The sequence below is a fragment of the Alligator mississippiensis genome, chromosome 5, assembly GCF_030867095.1.
Source record: "Alligator mississippiensis isolate rAllMis1 chromosome 5, rAllMis1, whole genome shotgun sequence".
NCBI classification, from domain to species: Eukaryota; Metazoa; Chordata; order Crocodylia; family Alligatoridae; genus Alligator; species Alligator mississippiensis.
Genome location: NC_081828.1, coordinates 142,063,075 through 142,086,328, shown reverse-complemented (window position 1 = coordinate 142,086,328; position 23,254 = coordinate 142,063,075). Strand labels below are relative to the sequence as shown.

Below are 23,254 nucleotides of genomic sequence, written 5' to 3'. Positions count from 1 at the left end.
TATGAATCTTTGCTAAGGTCAAAGTGTCTGCTTTTTAATGTCCAATTTTATTGGCTTAAGACCTGATTATCCAGAGTCCTTAATATTATTTTGCACTTTATATGGTTGCAATTTCTTGCACCAACCTCCTAGTAAGAAAGTTTTTCCTAATATTCAACCTAAACTTCCCTTGCTGCATCTTCAGACCTTTGCTCCTTGTTCTGTCATCTGCTACCACTGAGAACAGTCTAGCTCCTTCCTCTTTGGAACCCCACTTCAGGTAGTTAAAAGCTGCTATCAAATCCCCTCCTTGGTCTTCTCTTCTGTAGACTAAATAAGCTCAGTTCCCTCAGCCCCTCCTCAGAAGTCATGTGCCCTAGCCCCCTAATCATTTTTTGTCGCCCTCCACTGGACTCCCTCCAACTTGTCCACATCCTTTCTGTAGTGAGGGACCCAAAACTGGACACACTACTCCAGTTGTGGAGTCACCAGTGAACCACAGAGGGGAATAATTATTTCCATCTTATCTGCTGGCCACGCTCCTTTTAATGCAGCCCAGCATGCTGTTAGCCTTCTTGGCGGCAAGGGCACACTGTTGACTCGTGTCCAGCTTGTCCATTGTAACCCCCAGGTCCTTTTCTGCAGAGCTGCTGCTTAGCCAACTGGTCCCAAGCTTGTAGTGGTGCATGGGATTCTCTGTCATAAGTGCCAGACTTTGCACTTGTCCTTGTTGAACCTCATGAGATTTCTTTTGGCCCAATCCTCCAATTTTTTTCGGTCACTTTGCTAAATGCTGTTTGTACCCCTGTGTGATCTTACTGCTAACAGATTGATCTTTTGCCATGAGTTGCCTACTAAGAGATTTAATGCTGTATTCATTCTTTTGCGATAATGGCCAATATTTCTGACGCCTTTCCAGATTATTATGACTTTATGAAGTCAAAGTGTGGGCTCAGATGTGTGTTTCTTTCTCCTTGCTTCCATCCTAGGGGTTTTTAATATTGTTTTTCAGTAGCAGTATTTAACACATTTAGTGTAACTTTGAATATTGCTACAGTCTGGACTTAAGCTTCGTATGAAATGGTTTGAGACCAGTGAGCAGTGTTTTCAGATGCTCGTTTTAAAACTGTGTAATATGGTTGGTGTCATTGGTTAACAGTAGTTATTGCTAGGTTGCAGTATTATCCAGTTGCATTTTATGTGGGTTTTTTCTTTGTCCTAGTATTTCAAAGCTGTGTTGTGTTTTTTGTTTTGTTTTTAAAAACAATTTCTTGTTTTACTGTCATTTTTCTTTCACAGCAAAAGGAAAACTAGATCAATTGGCCATTATACAAAGTGTCAGATTCATCAGAGTTAGGGTATGTACAGTAAACCTCTCTGCCTTTATAAGGAAATCAACATTGTAGAGTTCCTTATTCTTCATATTTGGTCCTCTACCTTTTCCTGACAAGTTAGGTAGGCTCAAAATGTATGTAATTTGCTCTCCCAGCCTTTAAAGCTGTTTGTTCAAGCTTTTCGATATAATCGGCTTCTTTTGTATTTTCTCCTTTCTTTAGACATCAGAGCAAGAAACAAAGGGTCTTCCAAGCAAAAAGGGAATTGTGCAATCCATAGTAGGTCAAGGCTATCACCGTAAAATAGTCCTAGCATCCCAGTCCATACAGAATGTTGTTTATAAGTAAGTATATTTTCTGTACCCTAATTATACATGTAGGGCTGTTCACCAGAAAGCTTTTTAAATGAATGCGTCCTCAAGCATGAATAACGTTACTTAAATGGGTGTTCCTGTTGATTGATACAAGATTATGTAGGTGGTTAAAGTTACGTTGTGTTGAAATGTTTTTAGAAGACTGGGGTCTGAGTCTCTTTTGTTAGTGTACTGGCCAGCAGAGGGCCTGCTTGTATGTTTAATGAAGCTAAAGTTTTAACTGGCTGTAACTCCATCTCTACAATTCATGTTTTCCAGTTAGTTGTATACATTAATTTGTTTTACAAGAAGGGAAATGTTTGCCAATAAACTATTCTAGAAAGTAGTTTGGAAGAAGAAGCAAGCCAGTAAGTTTTCTCTAAAGCATTAGGACTTGTTAGTTATATTGTCTTCTCTTGTAAGAGCTGTAATATTTCAAGAAGCAATATGATAAATAAATTGTTTGTACTTCTCAAGTGGTGGAATTTATTGGCCACAATATCATGTATACATGGTCTTATTCTTGCATATCTTGCATTGCCTTGTACAAGCAGCAATGCTTGAATCCAGTGTACAAAGAAGTGCTGCAAGTATTCTGTTAGAGAAAAACACAGTTCGTTCACATTTTGTTTTTCAAACAAGTAGGACTCCTATGCCTGAAGTGCTTCTGGGATCAAGCTCTGAAGTAGAATGTGAAGGATTTCGTTGTCTGCAAAAAAGGAACGTTTATGCTTAAGCTTAATTCTCCACTAGTTTCATAGGATAAAGTTCTTCTATGTTTTTCTGAATTTGCTTTTTAGAGCTCTTTGTGTCTTAATATTTACCTGTTAATTTCCATCCTTCTAAGTGATGGCCAGTCCTCGGCTATCCCTGTAGCCAGCATGGAGTTTGCAGCAATTTGTCTGAGAAATGCCTTGCTGTTGCTGCCCGAAGATCAGCAGGAGTCAAAGCAGGAAAATGGATCTAAAACTAGTAACCAGTTGGGGGGAAATGCAGAGAACAGTGAAAACAGTGAAGCATGCAGGTAAACAATAGATGTTTTAGTTGCATCTCAAACTTTTCTGTCCACCACACGTGTAGTTGACATTCTGTGCCTGCTGGCTAGCCTGTGTGATGTGCTGAAAAATGGGAGTGCAAAATTTGAATCTCAAAAGCACACTGAGGTCTCCATGAAATATATATCAGTTAGAGCAGTAGTAGTTTTTAGTATTCGTAAGCAAACTAGAGGAGAAAAAATTGACTGGAATTTCACCAGTAAATGGAAGGGAATAAAAACCTAAACAATGAAATCATCCATTTTACAGTTGTTTTCACTGTACATTCTTTATTTGCCTTCTGTGAATACTAAATACGTGTTTTGTTTTCCCACGCACCCCTGCAGCGCACAGTATATTATATTTTTCTAGTTCTAAGTGAACTCTCAATTGTTACAGTGACATAAGGTTTTTCCTCTCTAGTTGTGCTTCTTAGTTGATTCAGGGTGTATTTGTGTCTAATGAGTTACCTGTACTTGCCCAAATTGGTCATGTGTACAACCCAAGAGTCTTTGTTTACTGCTTTGCTTGTTTCTGAATTGGATAGAGATTACATTAGTAGGTATGGGAGAAAGAAACAGAGTTGGCATTTGCAAAAATGACATACTAACAAAAAGAATTTTAGAACAAGCTCCGTTGGCTTACCAAGTTTCTAATAACTTACAAAGCTGACATTCTAGAACCAAAGTCAAGAGGACTTTGGTTCTCCCTCCCTCTCTCTCTCCTTCTTCCTACACGCACTTTTCTGAACTTCCATAAACCATCTGGGATGTTACAGAAGCGTACTGACAACTGTGCAGCGAAACTTTCTTGGTTTCTGTGCGTGCTGTCCTTATGCCATGAACCCCCTCCCTTTTCGGTAGCGCAGTGAGGAGGGAAAAAAATGTAAATCTAGCTCTGGAAGAAAGGCCAAGTAGCTTTGGAATTTTACAGTCCTTTTAAGAAAATTTTAATAAAGTTGCATCGCTTAAATTCTATCCTACTTCAAATATATATTCTAAAAGTGTGGTAGACCCATGTAGTAACTTAGCTCTTAAGCTGTTTGCTTTTGTGGTAGGGTGTTTAAATGACACCTCCCACTTGTAGAGGTTTTTTGCTTGCATTTAGGGAAGATGATAAAAAGAAATTGTCCCACTTAGTAATCCTCGATGATCACAGTCCAAGCATTATCATTTTTCTTATGAGTTTTCCCCCCCCCTCCCCCCCCAGTATGGCCTTTTACCTTAATCAGAGTGAGGAAGAAAAAGTATGCACTGTACAAGAGGATTTCTTACTGTCTCAAGATCACAGGCTGTTACAGTTAATGTAATCACTGCCTTCCCTCCCAAGGGTCGCAGATGACCACAGGATCCAATAACTAAAGCTGTTCCTGAACTTACATTACTAAGTTTTTCAAATGCTTCCTTTCTGTTCCTCCCAGCTGGGAACCTTCCTTGTTTGGAGGAGAAGGGACAAACAAAGAACTAGAAGTACAATTCACATGGACCGTGTATAACACAAAACTGTTATGCACAGTGAACTGTGGCATAGATTCCCTTAGTGAAAAGTATGTGCGTTTGAATGCAGTGACAAAGAGATTTTTGTCTTAGAGTTTTTCATCAAGAAATCAGGCTAATAAGTTTCAACAGTAATTGGTACAGGTTTTCTCCTATTCTGTACTTGCTGGTTTTGATGTTTGCTTTCAGTGACCATGCTTATGCCTCTAAGTATATTTATTAGGCGGTGCTTGTGTTAAGTCAGGGGTGGGCAATTGTTTTGGGCAGATAGAATGGCCTGACAGGCCACGTTTTGCCCACCCCTTTGCTAAGTGGAGGTGAGGCAAAGCTTAGCTTGGGTGAAAAAATGCTTGGTGCTTGCTTTCAATTGAAAGATTTGGGTCTTTTCAAATATTTTGGTTTTTGTGCAAAAATGCAATTGTATCCTTCACTACTTCAGAAAGAAACTGTTTTGTTTTTTTTTCAACTTATAGTTGAATGCAGTTGTGTATTTGTCCACATGGAAAATGGTGCTTACTGCCAACAATAGAGGGGGGGAATGCAAGTTTGAGACGGAAATCACTCTCATTGTCAAGTATTGATGCATATTTAAATCTTTTATTAGCACTTTACCAAAGGGAAAATGAATCTCAGCAAAATTGGACATACTCTTTTTCAGTAGAGGTGTGTATGAAGAAATTAAAGTTGTAGCGCCTCCTAGATGGGCCTTTTTACCAGTTGGTAAAAAGAAATATGGCTTTGCCTTTCAGATGCATACCCCACTCGCACTGCTGCTACCAATTTTAGTACTCTCATAAGTGAATTTAAAAAAAACTTTAAAGCTGTTGTAAGGTGTCATTGATGTGGATTTTCTCTCTTTGTGGATTGATGACAAGTTGTTACCTTTCCCCACCTCCACTCTTCTCAAATGGCAGTGATAGAAGTTCTTGAAATATTGCCAGCCCTCCATTTTTTTTTTATTTATTTTTTTTTGCCCAAGCCTCAATTTCAGCATACTGAATCTTTTTTTCTTAACAAACTGGATTAGTGTCGATGTTAGTTTCAGTTAGATTTCTTTCTTTCTTTGTTGTTTTTTGTTAAGGCCTTGAAGATCACTGTTCATAATTAACACCCTGCTGTCTTCCTTTTAGCACTAAAAGTCATGAAGGAGATAAATTCATTCCAGCTCCACCTTCTTCACCTCTGAGGAAACAGGAGTTAGAAAATTTGAGGTAAGTTCTAACATTTTTAATAAAAGGAGCATCACTAAACAAAGACCTGACAGTAACTCCAGAATGTCAGACTGTGCTTTTAAAGTTTTAAAAAAGTTTTTATGCTGCACCTGAAAGTGATGTCAAAGCTAGTATGCTTGGATCAAATAATCAGCAAGTTACCAGGAGGTTACATAATATTAATCTAAGGAAGCTTTTGCTTTGCCTTCCTGTGTCTGTGCCATTGAGCAAACACTGTCTATAAGCTAAGCATAGAGCAAGGGTTGGCAGCATTTTGAACGGCAGGCTAGCACTTGCAGCCTGGCTGCCATCATAGGCCACCTAACCCCTTTGCAGCGCCCCAGCCCTCCCTGTTCTATGCCAAGTGCTGGTTTCATGGACCCTCCTAATGAAGCCTCCACTTACAGAGCACCATTGAAAAGCATGGCCACTAGGGGTAAGTGAAGCGGGCCCTATTCATTTCGGATTTGAACCAAATCGGGGACAGTGATTCTATTCATTGATTCGGATTGCTGTCCCCGATTCAATTTGGCCGGATCCAAATCTGAAGATTCAGTGCTGATTCAGAAAATTGGTGATTTGGACATAGATGCAGCTTTAAAAAAATGTTCTATATACCTCGAGGTACCAGTGCGGTTTGTGAATGCTGCGATTCTGGGGCACATAGAGCATGCCACAGGAGTGTGTGTGGAGGGGCCCACCACATGGTCAGCGGCGAACCTGGAAGTGGACCAGAAGTACTTCCGGTCCACTTCCAGGTCTGCCAGGGAGCACATGGGGGTTCCCCCTGGATCAGCTGCAGAGGGACCCGGAATGCCCCCCCCAGATCCAAGAGGCCCAGTCACTGAGCTGGGAGGGTGCAGAGGGGGTGGTTTGTATGCTTCCCAGCAGACGCAGAAGTGGACTGGAAGGGCTTCAAGTCCGCTTCCACGTCTGCTGCCAAGTGTGTCTGGGGAGCCCCCTGTACTCCTGCGGGACGCTCCATGTGCCCCAGCGTTGCAGCTCTCACGAGCCACCTGCTACTTAGAAGTATGTAGAAAAAGCATTTAAAGCTGTGTCTGTCCAAATCTTTCTGAACCAATTCGGAGGGTTTTGGTTCAATTTGGGGAGATTAAAGGGTCCTCTGATTTAAATTTGGATTTATAGATTTGGCCACCAAATCGGGCCGAATCTCTGCCAAATCGAATCGGGGACCAAAGCTTCACACAACCCTAATGGCCACTACCAGTGGGGAGCAGCTTATTTGGTAGTGAGGGTGAGAGGAATTCTGGGTGGGCACAGAAACCAGTCCTCAGCAGCAGGCACCTTGAGAACAAGACTCCTTTAAGGGGCTGGTGCTGCTGAATCTCACCAGTTTCTCTGGCCCTCACACATGGACTGGATAAGAAAATTGCAGGCTGTATGTTACCAACTTCTGATGACAGGTGCAGGGAAGAAGACAGAATGAGTCTGCTTTCTCTTTACTATACCTTGGTTATCTTTACCTTACAAAGTCAAAATCAAGAATCTGCTTCCTGCTGTCATTACTGGAAAGGATTGAAACTTTAGTATGTGACCTTTTCCTTCTGGGGCTCATGCAAGGCTAGTTTTGATGCCAGCCTATAATGTAGCTTGCTTGGATAATGCTAAATGCAAAGTAGCCTAAACCCTGGTTTTGTGTTGGGTCTTGTAACACAGATGATAATATAATAGACTGACTTTTTGCATTACATGCAATGGCCATTTAAAAAAAAAAAGCCATTGACAGTGACTACCAAAATCTATTAAACATTCTGCTTGCTCTATATATTCTTCAATGATGATTAGTAAAACAAAGGTTTTCTAAGGCTTTGTTTAGTACTTGTGTGGTGTTGGTATGTGCCAACTGGTATGGTCTGAAGAACATATATCTACTTTTCCTCCATCCGTGCCAGGCAGCACTGTCATGAAGTACACTCTGACTTTGTGCTCTCACTGCATGCATGCATGCATGCATGCATGCATGCTAGATCCCAGAAATGAGACGGTGCAGCTGCCTTTGAGTGGTATTGTATGCATGCCATTGAGTGTGCTAGAAAACAAAAGCTTGAAATTAGTTCTGGGGCATGTGCTCAGCACCTTGTGGCCTCATTTCTGGAACTTGGTGTGGGAGGAGCAGAAGTGAGCAGGTGGGTTATGCTTCGCAACAGGGCTTCACTGTGCTATAGGCGTCCCTAAAGTCCAGTATAGGCAAAGCACATGGAACTCAATACGCGCAAAACTGCTTCCTAAAAGCTTGCCCCTTTATGTCTTCCTGTCCCAGAGCTAATTGCTAGTTTACATGTCTGAGGAACTAGTCATGGAAATGTTTGTTGGATATCAAACAGATAAGTGCCCTAGATCTGCCTTGGTGGGTAGGTAATATGTAATGGCTAGTACTTGTAGTTTCCATTTTCTTCTTTCATGAGTTACATGTATATGCCAGGGAGTAAGCAAGAATGCATTGAGAATCTTAATGCTTCTAGTCCAAGCATATTTAGTCTTTGACTTTACAGAATGAGTAACCTAGTTTGAAATGATCTCTCTCCTCTTTTATTTTGTAATATTACAAGTGCTGCCTCTTTCTTAAATTCCTCAGTAGCTTCACTTTGCTTCTGCACACACCATTTGAAATATTAAACAGTTCCTATTCTTTACTCAGAGTTGCTGCTATTTGGCACAGACCACTGAAAATTGGGCATGTGGCAGATGTCAGGGCTGCATTGTGTGAACAAATGATAGTGTGGTATTAAGTGTAAAAAATCTGAGTGCACATCTGTCCTGTGTGGTTAGGCCAAGCCATTGCTGGAAACCTCTGGCTTGTTTTTAATGCCATGTTCTAGTTATTCTTTGAAATACCAAGCTGGAAGGCTAGCAATAGGCATTTTTTTAAACACTGGGTTTGTTACAGCTCCATTCCTTGGTCATCCTGGCTGAGTACCTTAGGTTAGTCAGTGAAACATGATTAGGAAATGCCTGTGACCTTTAAAATGCAATGCTTAAATTCCTCAAGGATATATATTTTGTTGTATTTTTTTCTTGTTTCCAGCTTCTTGCCTTCAAGCACTACCATTCAGCTAAAGCAGAATGTGAAAAATTTCAGCAGATGTTGTTGGAAAACGACCTAAAGTTATAGAAACCAAAAGCTCAAAATAAGAAATATTGTATTTGATTGTTAGTTCTACGCACATTTCTTTTCATACATTTTAGTTAAGCAGGCATACCCTCTTGTTTATTTGTTGTTGGTTATTATCAGGCCAGTAAACACTTGCCAAGAAACTCCTTGTGATGTTCCAGAGCTAGACACCATATCTGAAAGTAAATTGAATAAATTAGACAGAAGATGATGTGGGCAGTCCTCTCCCCTTTCCCTGATGAACCCCACCAAAGTTAGGCAAAGTACTCATAATTTAGGGTTGCCCATTACTCCAAACTGAACCTTGCATGTTGCAATTCGTGCAGTTATGCAAATTATTGAAGGATCGGGGTAATCATCAGTAGCACTGTACATAAACAGAAGGCCAAGTTGGCTGACTTGGAAGGAAAAGTTCAAGCATTAGACCTCCAAGGCAGAGCAGTGGAAATATGTCAAGATAGTGACAGAGCTTCTGTTCCCATCCTTTTTAGGATAGAAATTTAAACTGGTAGTAGAGAGGAAACCAAGAATCAGTTTCAGGACTCTTGGGCTAGCTAGGGGACAGAAATTACACACAACCCAGTATAAGCAATTGGAAACTGGTTCAGATCTGTAACACAACAGATATTCAGTGCACATAAACTGCTTTCAAAATGGCCAAAATCAGTTTAAGATAAACCTGGATAGATGTAGTATCAGACGGTATTTATACACATGCTCCAAAGAGAGTGGGAGGGGACAGACGGGGCTTTAATTAGAGCAGCTGCAAGAGCTGCTCTAATTAAAGCACCCCGAGTGTCTCTTTGTATCAGCATCTGTGCACTGAAAAAAGGTGACAGGGCGCTTTAACTAAAACTTGTTGAATGAGCTTTAGTTAAAGTGCCCCCACCACCATTTTTCAGTGTACAGGTGCTGATACATGAGATGTTGGAGTCTGCTGGAGCGTGGTAATTACTCAATTTAATCAAGTCTGCTCCAATGCATTGTAATTACAGCATGTTGGAGCAGCCTCGCTGTTCGTGTATAGGCTCCCACACTTAACTGATTTAGGTTAAATCGGTTTATTGAACTTTTGTCCCAGATTCCCTCTACATTCAAGTTAACTCCCAGTCCCCCAGTATCCCAAAATGCTTTGCACCTCCTCCTCAAACCTCCCCTTGCAAGATGGGCAGGCTAGCCTTGGCCCAAGCTGTCTTCAGCTGAGCAAGGAGGGATGTTGTAGCACCCCCTGGCTTTTGGCCTGGGCCACTGTAGGCATGTGTCTGCCTTTCTGGAATCCAGAAGTGAATGTTCAGTTGCTTATTGGTATAATCTGTGCAGTTTAGGCTAACCTGCAAAGATTGAATCGAGTCAGCGTCAGGCTTTTTGACTGTATGTACTTACCCTTAATCTCTCACCAGCAGCCACTCTTCTTCACAACCTCTTTTCGGTTGCTGAGGACAACATCACCAGCTACCTTCAACTTGGAGGTCTCTCTCAGTCTTAACATCCAGTCTATATTTGTCTTCTATATTGTTTCTGTGTAATCTCTCTAGTCTTTTAGGCCTATACATCCAAACAGTTAAAACCCTTGTTTAGTTTTTCATAGTCTCTCTTTCCATTTGCTGCAACATCCTTTTCTCTCGCTTTCACAAGTGTCATTTTGGCCTGCTCATGCTTATCCCAGGAATTACTTCAGAGGTTGCCTGCATAGCCTATTGCTTGAACCATTTGTGTCTTTCCTTCCTCCCCTCTTTTTTTTTTTTTTAATCTCATGTAATGAAAGCTTTTCTCTTCATTACATGGCCTATTCTCTCTCCATCCATCACCTTTCTATTTGCTATCAGCTCCTGCCTGTGATCAGACCATGATGCCAGCCTCCAGTGCCCACTTACAAAAGTACCTATATGAAAATGTGTCTTCCCCAAACTGCCCAGAAACATTTGCAAAGCTACTTTGTTGTTTGCCTTCAACTCTTTTCTTAAAAATGCTTGGCTATGATGCCTACAAAAATTGGCAATAGTTAGGATGTTGCTTTGCTGAGATCACTGCCTGTTTTGTAGATTATACTGTCTGATTTTTTTTTTCCCCCTTTGTTTCTCTTCCCACCTCCTTTCACTGCTTTCTAGTTTCTTATAAGTTCTTCAGGACATAGACTCTCACTTTTTTGTGTTTTGTTTGAACAGTAGGTAAACCAGTGGGGTCCTGGTTCATGACCTAGAGCTCCAAAGCACTACAACAGAACAGGCAGTGCAACAGAAACAGACAACTCTAATCCCATAGCTGTTTCCTCTTGTGTAAAGTGTGAACCTTTGAAATGGGTCCAAATTTTAAATGCTACTTCTTCGAAAACTTGTGTCTTTGACGACACTGATAAGGAGCAAGGAAAACACTTGTGTGAGCAGGTGCCTCTTGTTCTGAACCAAAGCCCAAATGTTGTGTGGAATCAAATTCAGCCTCTTCCTAGAGTGAGAAATGTAATGATAGTTCATTTTCAGAAGTTTAAGACTGCTTGGTCCATGGTCTAATGCTCTCTTTACAGAGCTATTCTACTTCTTTGACACCAGTTGAGGAAAGAGGTCCCTTGCAACCCACTTAAGCTTTTTCCAGCAGGTTCAACACTTGCTAATATTGCAGAGAGGTTTGGCCAACCTGTTAAAAACTCCCTTATGTTTACAAAGCTTGATGCATTGTCAAATTTCGGGAAATGTCATTAAGAATGGACTAATGAGTACGGTGCTTATCCTTCTTACTGCTTATAATCAGAAATTTGGTATAAAAAACTAAAATGTATCTTGCTTCAGCTGTCTTTATTTCTTATCAAAGCATGCTATAATCTCTTACTTAAACTCTTTGGCATACATTCTGTATTCTGGCCTAACCCTCAGGTAATCTGTTGTGATAATGGCAAGCTTAACTTTTGCTTTCATCCAGCTGTGTGCAGGAAATTTAGTTTTACTCATTTAAAGGAAGGAAGTGTGAACGTGTGAGAAGTCGTTACTGACTTCTTGATTATTTATTCTCAAGCCATAAATAGTGTAATAGTTGAGATGAGCAGTATTGGGCTAAAAACAAACAGCGTGGCTCTGATCAAGTAAACTGGCTTCTGTATGTCAGAATTACATGGTATCATGTTGTAAGAAAATGAACACATGTAATCTTTTCTTTCCCAATCAACCATTATTACCTACTGATGAAACTTGACAACATGTCAGGAAAAACCTGTCAGTACAAGAATTATGCCATGTCTGGTAAAGAACATCATACTAAACAAGAAAGAAAGAAAAACATTGACTTAATTGCTGCAATATTTGTTTTGACTGATGGCTAAAACTGCACCTCTGTACTTGGTTTCCCTAGAGTCTGACTCAACAAAACTGTTTCTAAGCTTCTGCACGTGGTTGTAGAATATCTAACTCTTTACAGAATCAAGTGATAGTTCTTCTTCAGGTGAAGCTGAAGGCAGTGAGTTAATTGAACCAATTAAAACTCTTACCTGATTAGTCAGTTAAAATGTAATAAAGAATCTGAGGCCAGCAAGAAATCTCTGGTAGGGAATATGTATATACTTTAGATTTATCCTGGTGATAGTAAGTTGAAAACAGTAGAAAGCTCCATTCATCCCAGTACTCAGATGTGCTTTATAATAGCTTTTGAATTGTTTATACAGAACTGCATATATTCATAGATTTTAAAATATAATCTTACTATCATTTGGGGGGGGAGGAAGGGGAGATTTTGGGGACAAAGTTAGGAGTCCCATCCAGATAAAATTCCCTTGTCTGCTGTTTCATGCATATACTATTTGGCAGTTGCCTTAAATTTCTCCCACACATTCCAACTTTTTTACCATTGCAGGCAATCTCTGTAACACACATTCCGACCTATCGCATGAAAAATTTTCAAAGGGAACAAGTGTGTGCAGCAAATGTACAAACAGATCAAATACTGTTGGCATTAAAAATGTAAGGAAGCAAGACATGTAGGGACATAGAAACTCTGAAGTTTCTTCTAGTGGAGTTTCCTGTAAATTCTTCTCTGGCAATTGTTTCTTCAGCCACATAGGCTCTGCATAGTCTTCATGCTTTGAATAAGGAGTCAATCCTTACCTTTTCTGCTGCTGCCCAGAGCAGTTCCATATAGTCTATTTAATGTGCTGGAACAACCCAGCTCTGTTCAAATGCAGTCAGGACTGGGGGCCGTCTCTGGGCCATAACACTAAATGTGAAACTTCTTTAAGCTCTTCTCCCTTAGAAGAGAATTGTTCATGTTTGACCATTTAAAAAAAAAAAGGGCACTTTATGGTTTTTGTTCTTGGATGCAGTTACACCTGAAAGTCTCTTTTACTTAAGCTTCTTCCAGTATAAAGATTACTAGTATCAACTCATGGTCTTAAATACTGATGAATTTCCAGTTTTAGAAATCCCGTCAGAATGTTTGGTACTCCGTCGACTGTCCATGGATGCGTGTTCTGCTAAAGATTAGGGGGGGGAAACAAAAACCATTATAGAAAGATGAAAAAGGAGAAAGCTACTAAATTGGAGAGAAGACCAGGAAAGAATGTGAGGAACAAAACAGTTGTGTATCGTTTTTGTCTCTCAACTTCCAATTTGTAATGTTATTCTTTCTCTTATTCGTTTTCTATGGATTCTGTGGGAAGTTTCCAGTCCTGTTTTAAAGAAAATTTTTTGTGGATTTTTAGGGCAGAAGGGACCATTATGATCTACCCACATGTATTGCATAGGCTCTAGGACTTCGCTGAACTAATGCTGTGAGTCTAATCAGTGTGCTCGAATAGAGCATCTTTCTTACGAAAAACACCTAGTCTCAAATTAAAAATACCTACTGGTAGAAAATCTACCACAATCCTGGGTAACAGTCCAGTGGTTTCACAATGTAAAAACTTGGGACAGATTTCTAGTCTGTTTGCCTACATTCTGCTTCTGACCATTGGCTCTTATGCCATTATGTGCTGGATTGAAGGATCTTCTTTCATATTTTTCTTTCCCATTTAGGTACTTGGACTGACCCCAGGCCCCCAAGTTTTTTTTCATGAAAGCATGCCTTCCAGCACCTTCATCCCTCCTTCTTTCCACCCCCTTGCAGTTTTCTGAACCCATATTTACATTATCTATGGCATGTGGACACCAAAACTGGACATGCTATTCTAGAAGTGATTGCACTGGTGCCAAAAACAGAGGTATAAAATGATCTCCCTCTCTCTCCCATACTTAGTATTCCAATACGTACAAGGATTGCATTAGCTTTTTTGGCTACAGTGTTGTATGAAGAACTCATGTTCATGACCCTGAAGACTTTCAGAGTTGTTGCCTTTAGAGTAGAATCTACCCTCTGATAAGTGTGACCTACAGTCTTTGTTCCTAGATGTACGTCCTTGCATTTGGCTGTACTGATACGTGAAAGAACAAAACATGGTCTGCATTACGTGTTTTATGTGGTAGGTTAAATTTTATTTCAGTTTGCTGGTTGGGGAAAAAGCCATTGTTTGTTGTCTGACTTGGATAGCAGTTTACATTTCAGAATGGTAGTGTGCTTCGTTACAGTAAATACATGTAAATGTCTGGTTTAGAGTCTATAAACTCTGCCTGTGGAGGCTGATATCTTACTACTGTGTCTCATGCAATAGATTGTATGTCATGATTTGGGAATTAAAAAAAGTTCTCTTTTTCTGTATGAAAGACAACTGTAGGTAGCTCTGAAATGCAATAATACTGGAACTCCCCACTTCTCAGAGGCAGCCTGTTGAGTTTTGTCAGAGTCCTCATCAGGGGGAAAAACTAGATTAGATTGTCTGCTCTCTTGTGATTACAATTCTTCCGCTCTGATTAACTGTCAGATCTCTTGAGTGTTTGGTTTAGCAAGTTCGACATTGATTCAAAGTGTGTGAGAGGAACAATATGGCAAGCAAAAAAATGTGATGTGAGCTTCTCCTCCCCCAACCTTCCCTCGCCCTGTCCTCCCCAGGTGCTTGTTGCTATACATCCTTCTTGTGTTCCTGCAAATACAGAGGCGAGATGGGCTCTCCCCCATACACCAGGAATTTCACTGAACAGTTTTGCTCATCTCTGTTTGAATTTTCTCTCCTTTCTGTGCTTTTCTTAAGATTTGGAAATGTTTCAAACCAAAATTGTACAAGTGTAGCAGTGACCGTGTGTCAGTACAGACCTGGTATATGCAGCTATAGCATCTCTCTTTGTTTAAAAGTAGCTATTCCTTGAGGCAGAGAAGAAAACAGTCCACTTAACAATTCAATCTGAGATAATGGTCTTTTTTTTTTTTTCTCCCAGTGGCAACCTTTCAAAAATATTTTTGGTTTGGGACTTGAGTAGGGGAAGCCTTCCTCCCTTTCTTGAAAGCTTTTGTATGTGTTCAGATTTGATGTGACATCTGGGCATGGTAAAGAGGAAGTGGGGGATGAGGGGGAAACAGTGGTGAAGTTTCTTATCCTGCTTGTGCATAATTAAAGTGCATGCCTCCTGGGAAACGGGAATAAAGGAACCCCAGGTCCTGCCATGAATTACATGACTTACTGCTGGACCCAAAGTGGGCTTGACAGTTGCCAGAAGGTTGGAGCTGTAATAGCCCACCTACTGGCAAGAGAGCTGAATATGCGCTTCTCGCAGTTCTCCCAACACAGGGATTCACTCTTCCTTCCTGCAGAAGAACAGAAGCTTTTCTCACAGCTAGGAGTCCCAAGGGGAGGAAGGTGATGGCACCTTCCCTGAGACAAGGCAGCCTGCATTAAGCTATGTCTTGTGAAGTGGAAAATATCCCAAAGTGTGTTGCTGGGGACAGGGGGAGGGGGAGGGGAAGGGGAAAAATTACAAGCTGTAAATGCTTGACCTAATGCTGACATCCTGATTTGGGATTATTACTTGAAGATGTGGAATGAGTGGTACATATTTTGTTATAAAACTTTTTGGGCATTTTATGCTAGAAATGCTCAAAACTGTCCAGTAGTAACATCTACAAGGCTGTATTCATAGTAACAATAAAAAGCCACATACATTTAATCAGATTTTTCTGACACAGGGCTAAAGTTCAGTTTTAAAATCATTAGTAAAACTAGAAGACTTGAAACCATTACCTTGATACTTGTAGATTTTTGTTGTCCGTTGTGCTGTGGAATCAGTCTGATAGACTCAGTGTCAATTAGATAAGACCTCTTTAAGGCAAGGAGTTGACAAAGAGTTACAGATTACAGCAGTCTGCAGACCTGACATACCCTTTGTAGTGTTATAAAAGAGGAGGGAAAACATAACTGAATTTCACTGCTAAAAGAAGCTAGAGCACAAATAAAATCAAAATGAGTGCATTTTCTCCCTGCATGTACATATGCGTGCATGTATTTACAGTATGCTGGGGGTCAGGATTTCAGAATCCTACTGATCAAATCGGTAACAATCCTTGACTTCTGCTTGTAGAACATTTTATAATTAAGCCCAGTAATCTGGAGAATGTGCTTCAGGTTGTATTTTGACAACAGAAATTCTGCCCCTCTTCCTTTCTGATCCAATGTGCTGACGTTGGTATGAAATTATAATAGCACCCTGCAGTTTGATAAAGGAATGTACAATGAGTGTGACGTGTTTGAACATTTGAAAGTGCTGATTAATTGTGAACTTTAAAGCTTTTATTTTTACTGAATAAATTGTATTCCATCTGCTAGGTAACTCTGAAATCAAGATGTGTTGAACCAAAATGTACAGAGCTTTTTAATCTCTCTTTTCATTGGTTTCATTGAATGTAGTAATAGCTGCTTTGGAGAGAAAAGTAGAATTCAACAGATAAAAAACTGCTTCCCCCCCCCTTTCCGCTTTGACAATTAAAATATGACCTGTAAAGTTGAATGCTTATAATATTGCTAAAGTTCTGAGTTTACATGCTGATATTTTATCCATTTAGCCTCCTTAATCACAGACTCAAAGTACAAGACTTAAAGTCACTTTTTGAGGCAACTGGGCCTTCTATACAAGTCAGGTCTGAGAGAGGATTCAGGCTGTGTATATCATACCAACAGCCTAGTTTAGCTTCTTTCTAGCTTTGTGCCCAAATGATCATAGTTTGACCCAGAGTCACCTTGTGCATGTGGTATAGATTGATTCTTAACGTAGGAATTTTATAAGGATTTGTGCCCACAGAATTCTTGGCCAATAACTTTTTTTTTTTCTTTTTCCCCTCCAGGTGCTCAATACTTGCCTGCAGTGCTTATGTTGCTCTTGCTTTGGGTGATAACCTTATGGCTTTGAATCATGCAGATAAGCTTCTTCAACAGCCAAAGCTGTCAGGATCTCTAAAGTAAGTCTGACTGGACTATCCCTGTACTTCTTCTGCATCATACTCTGAATTGAAGCTCCAACACTTTTAACTCCTTTCCAGTTCTGCCTCTACTGTAGTGGTTCTCAATATTTTTAGACTTGAGGCACCCCTCAGATAATGCCAGCTCTTAGTTCTCACTTGTTTTTTGACTATAGATAAGGAATAAAACAATTCTATCGCAAAGAGCTGAAAGACCACAACAGGTCAGAATGTTTTTGGCACTATGGATTCCTATTTGAAATCTCTGGGGTTATCTTGTGAATCATGTTGCACAGTGTGCCAACACTGCATGGCATCCAGCAGCACCCATGAAAGGGATCTTGGGGCACTGCAATGTGCTGTAGCACCATCATTGAGAATCACTGCGTTAGTGTAAAGAATTGAATATCAGGCCTGATCCTGTTTCTGTTGAGGTCTGTGGCAAAGTAAGCATTAACAAGGGCCCCTGACAGATTCCATTTAAGATGCAATTAACAGGTTAAACAGTAACTCAGCCACATGTTCAAGTCAATTTAAGGCATAGTAATATGTAACAACTATGTGGCTCATTTGTATCATGCCTTAACTTGAATGTGAGGCCAGTTGGGACTGGCCCATGGCCGATCCAGATGCTCACTTAAGTGTCAAGATCCAGCCTGGGGCAACCCAGGGCTGGGACACAGCTGTCCCCTACCCAGTTCGGTTGGGGGCAGAACCAGTCCCTGGACTCTTATCTTGGGGTGAGGTGAACCTGACATTGGAAGCATCTCCTCAGTCTCAGGCTCATTGCATGCCAGACCTTTAGTGATGCATTTTTTTTCTGATGATCCCCTAGGCTTGAGGATTCCAGGATCAGCGAGCCTCTCTCCTTAATCAGTGATCACAAAGTCCCTGTGTACCAGGGATCTCAGAAAACTGTGCGCAGCCCAGCTGCACACCTGTTTTATAAAGATCCCAGCATGACATGACTCCCAAGATCAGAGAGATTCTCCATCCCCGTGCTTCAGGACCGGTAAAACCTGGTTGCCCCTGTGCATGGGGACCCTGGGATCATGCTGTGGCAGCCCAGTCCCAGGATCCCCATGCACTGGGACCTGTAAAAATCAGCTGGTGTTTTGACAATCAGGTGATTGTTGCATGGGGCTGAGGACCAGACAGGCCAGTTCCAGACCCTGGTTCAGTCCCTGGCCCCAGCTGAGAGTCAGCTGATTGTGGGTACCCAGCTTTCAACTTGCTAGTGCAGGGGGAGCCTGAGATCTTACTGACAAGTAAGGCGCATTTGGGAACTAATCCTTGATTCCAAAATCGTGCATCTAGTTTCATCATACCTTTATGTGAACATCCATCAGCAGCCAAGGAGTCATGAGCCCACTTATTTACATATGGAACCACTTGTAGTTTGGTAATTTTGCAACCTGCTTTTCACAGCAGATTGAAGAATTAAGGATGAGCTGTTCATCTGTTTGCTGTGGCTCTTATTTCAAAAGATGCCACTTCTCTGATCAAGTGGACCTTATCCGTGGTCCACCACAGCTGTTTGGAGAAGCAGCACCCTTTGAAATAAAGCTGTAGCAAACAGCTCAAGTGCCTCCATGGTCCCACACAGCCACTTGCTGTGGCTTTGTATATCCCTGCCTGGTTTGCAAGCTGTCATCTAACCCTTACCCTGCAAGGTACCTGGGTTCTACCCTAACTGGAATCTGTCACAGTTTTTTCATGCTCCTTGCTATATCTTTTAGAGGAGGGAGGGTCCAGTGGCAAGGGCAGAAGACTGGGTCTTATCTTAGAAGTTCTAGGTTCTCAGTAACCAACTGCTTTTGGATCTGTTACTATTATAGGACCCCAACTTAAAAAGTGATGTCAGAGTAATGTCTGCAACAACTAGGACAACTATTTAACTTTACCCTGTAAAATTAGCTGCTGTTCAGGTTAATCATTCCTACTTCCTTCAGAGCTTTCAGGGAGTTGGTATTTTGCCTGTTGTCTTTGTCTCCCTGGTCATATTTTTCTGATAATGACCTTTGCTGCCTTTTACAAGATTAATGGCTTCTCTGTACTGATCCTCAATAACACAAAGCTCCTGGATGATAACTTGACATGCATTCTAGACTCTTGGACATCTTGGTTGTGTACATGAACATTTTTACTTAACATTTGCCTGGTAGCTGGGTGTTTTACCTTTGGTGATACAACATATGTAAACTTAATCCATATAAAATGTGAATATATTTTCAAGGAAAGTGGCAGATTTTTTTTGTAGCTAAACTAGAAATGGCAAATGAAAAGCTTTTATAACACTAGTTGAGTTGAAGGATCAATTTAGTATCCTCACCTGTCTTAGGTGATGTACAAACATTCAGGACAGCAAGAAGAATTTGGTAGTCAGTCCTCTTCTTTGGAGGATAGTGTGTGTTTGCAATGTTGTTAATTTTAGGAACACTCTAGAAGCAGTTCAGCAGCTTATCTTTTGGGTATAAAATTCACTTAAGCTTTTTTGTGTCTCCGTATTACAGGTAGAAAAACTAAGCCTAGCATCCTTGGGAAGTTACTATTTATTTAGATAGTGTTCGAGCAGCACCAATGTGCTAGTAAAACACTATATTAAATAAATAGCAACTGACTACTTCTGAATGTAATCCTGACCCTCCCCAACCCTGTGCACAAGGTGACTTTTCAATGGGACCATTCATGTACGCAGATGATTGCAGTCTTGGGGTCCACGATTGCAAAACATCACCATTATAAGTCTATTATTAAAACATCTCTATGGTACTCCATTTTGGTGCGAGTGCTTTCAGTGCAGCAAGCCTGTTGCTCATGCAAAGAAATATGTTCTGCTTCTCTTCTGGAGAGTAATTTAGAGATGAGACTTACTGCCTTGCTACAAAGCTTGTAACCCAGTGTTTTTGCGGTTGTAGGTTTCTTGGCCATTTGTATGCAGCAGAGGCGCTCATCTCCCTAGACAAAATCTCTGATGCCATTACTCACTTGAACCCTGAGAACGTCACTGATGTTTCCCTGGGGATCTCTTCAAATGAGCAGGATCAAGGTTAATGAGTTCATACTTGATTAGAACCGGTCGTACTTTCAGCTGCCTTCCTGCTGCAACTTGCAATTTGTATAAATTTTTAAGGCAGTCTGGTTTTGAGTCTCTAGTCAGTTTTTGGTTTGTTCTGTGTGTGTTCACTCTGAAGTAGTTAATGCCTCAAATGAGCGGTGCTGCTAATGTATTTCTCATTAGTTTATCTAAACTTCGTTTTTGTAAGCTTGTTATTCACTTACAGTTGAGCTTCAGTTTCTTTCCTAACCTTCCCCATCCCTCTGCCCTGCAAACCAACTTTGGGGATTTAAGTGAAATCCTACTTCCTCCAAGCACAGGGTGGGGTGAGAGGGCAGGGAAATTGAAATCTGTATCTTCTTGCAGCACTTCTAAATTGTGAGCATATGTAAACTGTAACAAAGTGTTACTACAGCATCAGCATGTGTAATTCAGTCTTCAGTAGCAATTCTGGCTTGAATGATACATTTCCAGTTTAAACCTCATTGCTTGCTGTCATACTGCAGTTATAAAAGTTCTTTTTAAATAAGCACATCTCTTAAATGAAGATTTAAAATTGCAAGTGCATTACAACTTCTAACCACATTGCTTTGTCTTCTGGGTTGTCCAGTCATTTTTGATTTTCACTTCAACTTGCTGTCATGTAACTATAAGCTTTAAGAAATGAGCTCACAAAACTGACTTTTGGTTTCTTTACAGGGTCTGACAAAGGAGAAAATGAGGCGATGGAGTCTTGTAAGTAACAGTCCAGAAACAACACAAGCCTTTCACATCGCGATGGGGAATAAAGAAAAAAAGTGTAAAGTAACTGATTTTTTTTTCTTTTCCTCTCTTTGAAAGCTGGCAAGCAGACACCTCAGTGTTATCCTAGTTCAGTCACTTCTGCACGAACAATGATGTTGTTTAACCTGGGCAGTGCCTATTGCTTGCGAAGTGAATATGACAAAGCTCGCAAGTGCCTCCATCAGGTAACAATAACAAAACTAAACCCAAAGCAAGAGGTCACCAATATGTATGCAGCAGCCTTTCTTCAACCACCTCATCTATATTTCACCCAAAGAAACAAAGCCAAACTTCTCTTAGAGCATAGGTTTATCAGTACAGTTCCCTTGTTATTTTGTTGGTGGTTCTAGAAAAAAACAAGTCGGTGAATATGGGTGCTTGATAGTACAGATTAAGGGACTCTGACTTTCCACTCTTGTAACAGTTTTTTCAGCTTTAGAGCATGTTTTGATATTTCAGTTTTATTTTTCTGGCTTTTGTTCCCCCTTACTTTTTTTTTTTTCCTGAAAACAACAGTAGTGTTCTCTTCTGAAGAACTGAAAGGGATTTTTTGCTGAGTAACTAGTCATCAAACTTAGCTGCTGTCCACAGCAGGGCTTCAGTCTACAGTTGAAGCTATACAAAAGCTATTCCCTCCTTCTGGTAGAACAAGTCCATAGAATTAGGTGCTACAACACTGGACTGTGTGCAAGAAAATGCATTGAAGGACTGCTATGGACGATATCTGCTGTGCTCAATGCCGGGTGAAGCCAGCTAGTAAAGCACTGAGCAGCAGCACCATTGGCACACCTAGCAGAGTGAAATAGGACTTTGGGTGCCAAGTTGCATTAACTCTTTAGAGGTCACAGATCAATTCTGTTCTATCCAGATATGACCCTGCTATCTTTGAGCAATGGGTGTGCTTTTCCAACCTATATACAACTCGTAATATTGAGGAATGTGCTCCTTCTTGAGAACTATATCCTCAGCTGAACAAATTCTGGGACCAAAAGATTTGTAGCAAATGGGCTTCTAACCTTGACATTTTAAGTGAGGATTCAGCTATTAGTAGTTGAAGCATCTCTGATATTCTGAAAATACCTTGTTCACATGTGCAATGAAACTGCAAAATAAGCATCCACTGCTGAAAGAGGGTCTTAGTCTTTCGTCCCACCATCTTTTTGCTCATCACATTTTCTTTGTTCCTAGCCTATAGGGTGTCTTTATTGCAGAGTAGCTGCAATATATGTATTACCCTGTTCCATTTTGAAACAAGTTAAATGTTTCAAGAAAATTACTTCAAACCAAGAAATGGGTAAATTGGCTCTTTAACACCTGTCAGTATGGGGGCACAATGTTATATGGTTATTGAGCTGTATAAGAGATCATAATGGTAGTCACTCATAGCATCTAGAACTAAACTACCATAATTCCATTATAGCCAATGACATATTAACATAATTGTTCCCAATCTGCAGGAAGTTGTGAATATAGTGTCAGATCTTCAGCTGGTGCTCATCTGTGTTTTTGTTGACTTCATTATTGATAAAGCTCTTTTAACTTCATAATATAAACTGCTCACCCACACAAATTATTTTCCTCCTGTTCTCTTACCCTTCCACCAAAAGTTCTCTAGACTGTCCCAAAAATAACACACACATTTACAAATATGAAGAGCAGATGGTGTTTCTACTGAAAGTCTTTAAAGGCAGGTAATCTGTTAGCACTTTTCTGCATATAAGAGCCTAATGGAAGATCTTTAATCTTACCTTCTTTAGCAGCTACTCTGTGTAGTGGTGAAGAGGGCATGGTTAGTCTCCCTAGCCCAAGATTATAACTATTTTGTCACCTGGCATTTCTTTACTGTTGAATTGCATTAACTTTTTTTTCCTTTTGGGGTTTAGGCTGCTTCACTAATTCATCCTAAAGAGATCCCTCCTGAGGCTATTTTGCTGGCTGTGTATCTTGAATTACAAAATGGTAAGATTTTTACCCTATCTGAAATTTGGTTTAGATTTTGAATTCCCAGCTATGGGGCACACCAAGGCAGGTTGTCCAGCTGTTGCCCAGAATTTCAAACTAGTGTTTTGACTTTGTATTACTCTTAAGGGTGTGTGGGTGTGTGTATTACTCGTATTCATATTGGATCCTTGGGGCTCAGTCTGTATACATGGGGTTTTTTTAATTGTTTATTCTGTAACTGGTTGAATATCTTTGGGCACAGACTCTCAGCTGATTACACCAACTGCAGTTAAGACTGCAAAACTGCATCTAGTGTCATTCTGGTATAACAACACACTTACCTTCCCAAAATACTAATCTTTTCGTTCCACCATCTTCCAAAATTCTTGGAAAGTTTGAACAAAATCCTATTTTTGAATGAGGTGCAGTGTGGGAGAACGAAGACTGGCTGGTGGGGGGGGAAAAAAAATCATGCATCACAGTGGCTCCCCTTGTAATTTTTTTAAGTGGAGGATAGAGGGGTGGGGGTCTAAGGTAATGTCATCTTTCACTCTTTTCAGAAATGTGTATCTTCAGATATCTCTTGAGTCATGCTGCTTATATTGGCAATTCAAAATCTTTTTGCCATTTATTG

The 23,254-nt window shown here is 40.5% G+C and overlaps 1 protein-coding gene across 2 annotated transcripts in view; it reads left to right on the top strand.

The window, feature by feature from the left end:
- The window catches only part of CNOT10 (CCR4-NOT transcription complex subunit 10), a 44,557-nt gene that overhangs the window by 20,503 nt on the left and 800 nt on the right, over window positions 1-23,254 (top strand). For both annotated transcript variants that reach the window (XM_006273246.4, XM_059728814.1), the window contains exons 11-18: window positions 1,536-1,657; window positions 2,514-2,690; window positions 5,327-5,407; window positions 16,725-16,838; window positions 19,757-19,887; window positions 20,596-20,631; window positions 20,737-20,864; window positions 22,563-22,638. In XM_006273246.4, the coding sequence (XP_006273308.1) occupies window positions 1,536-1,657; window positions 2,514-2,690; window positions 5,327-5,407; window positions 16,725-16,838; window positions 19,757-19,887; window positions 20,596-20,631; window positions 20,737-20,864; window positions 22,563-22,638 (865 nt within the window). The remainder of the gene's footprint in view (window positions 1-1,535; window positions 1,658-2,513; window positions 2,691-5,326; window positions 5,408-16,724; window positions 16,839-19,756; window positions 19,888-20,595; window positions 20,632-20,736; window positions 20,865-22,562; window positions 22,639-23,254) is intronic.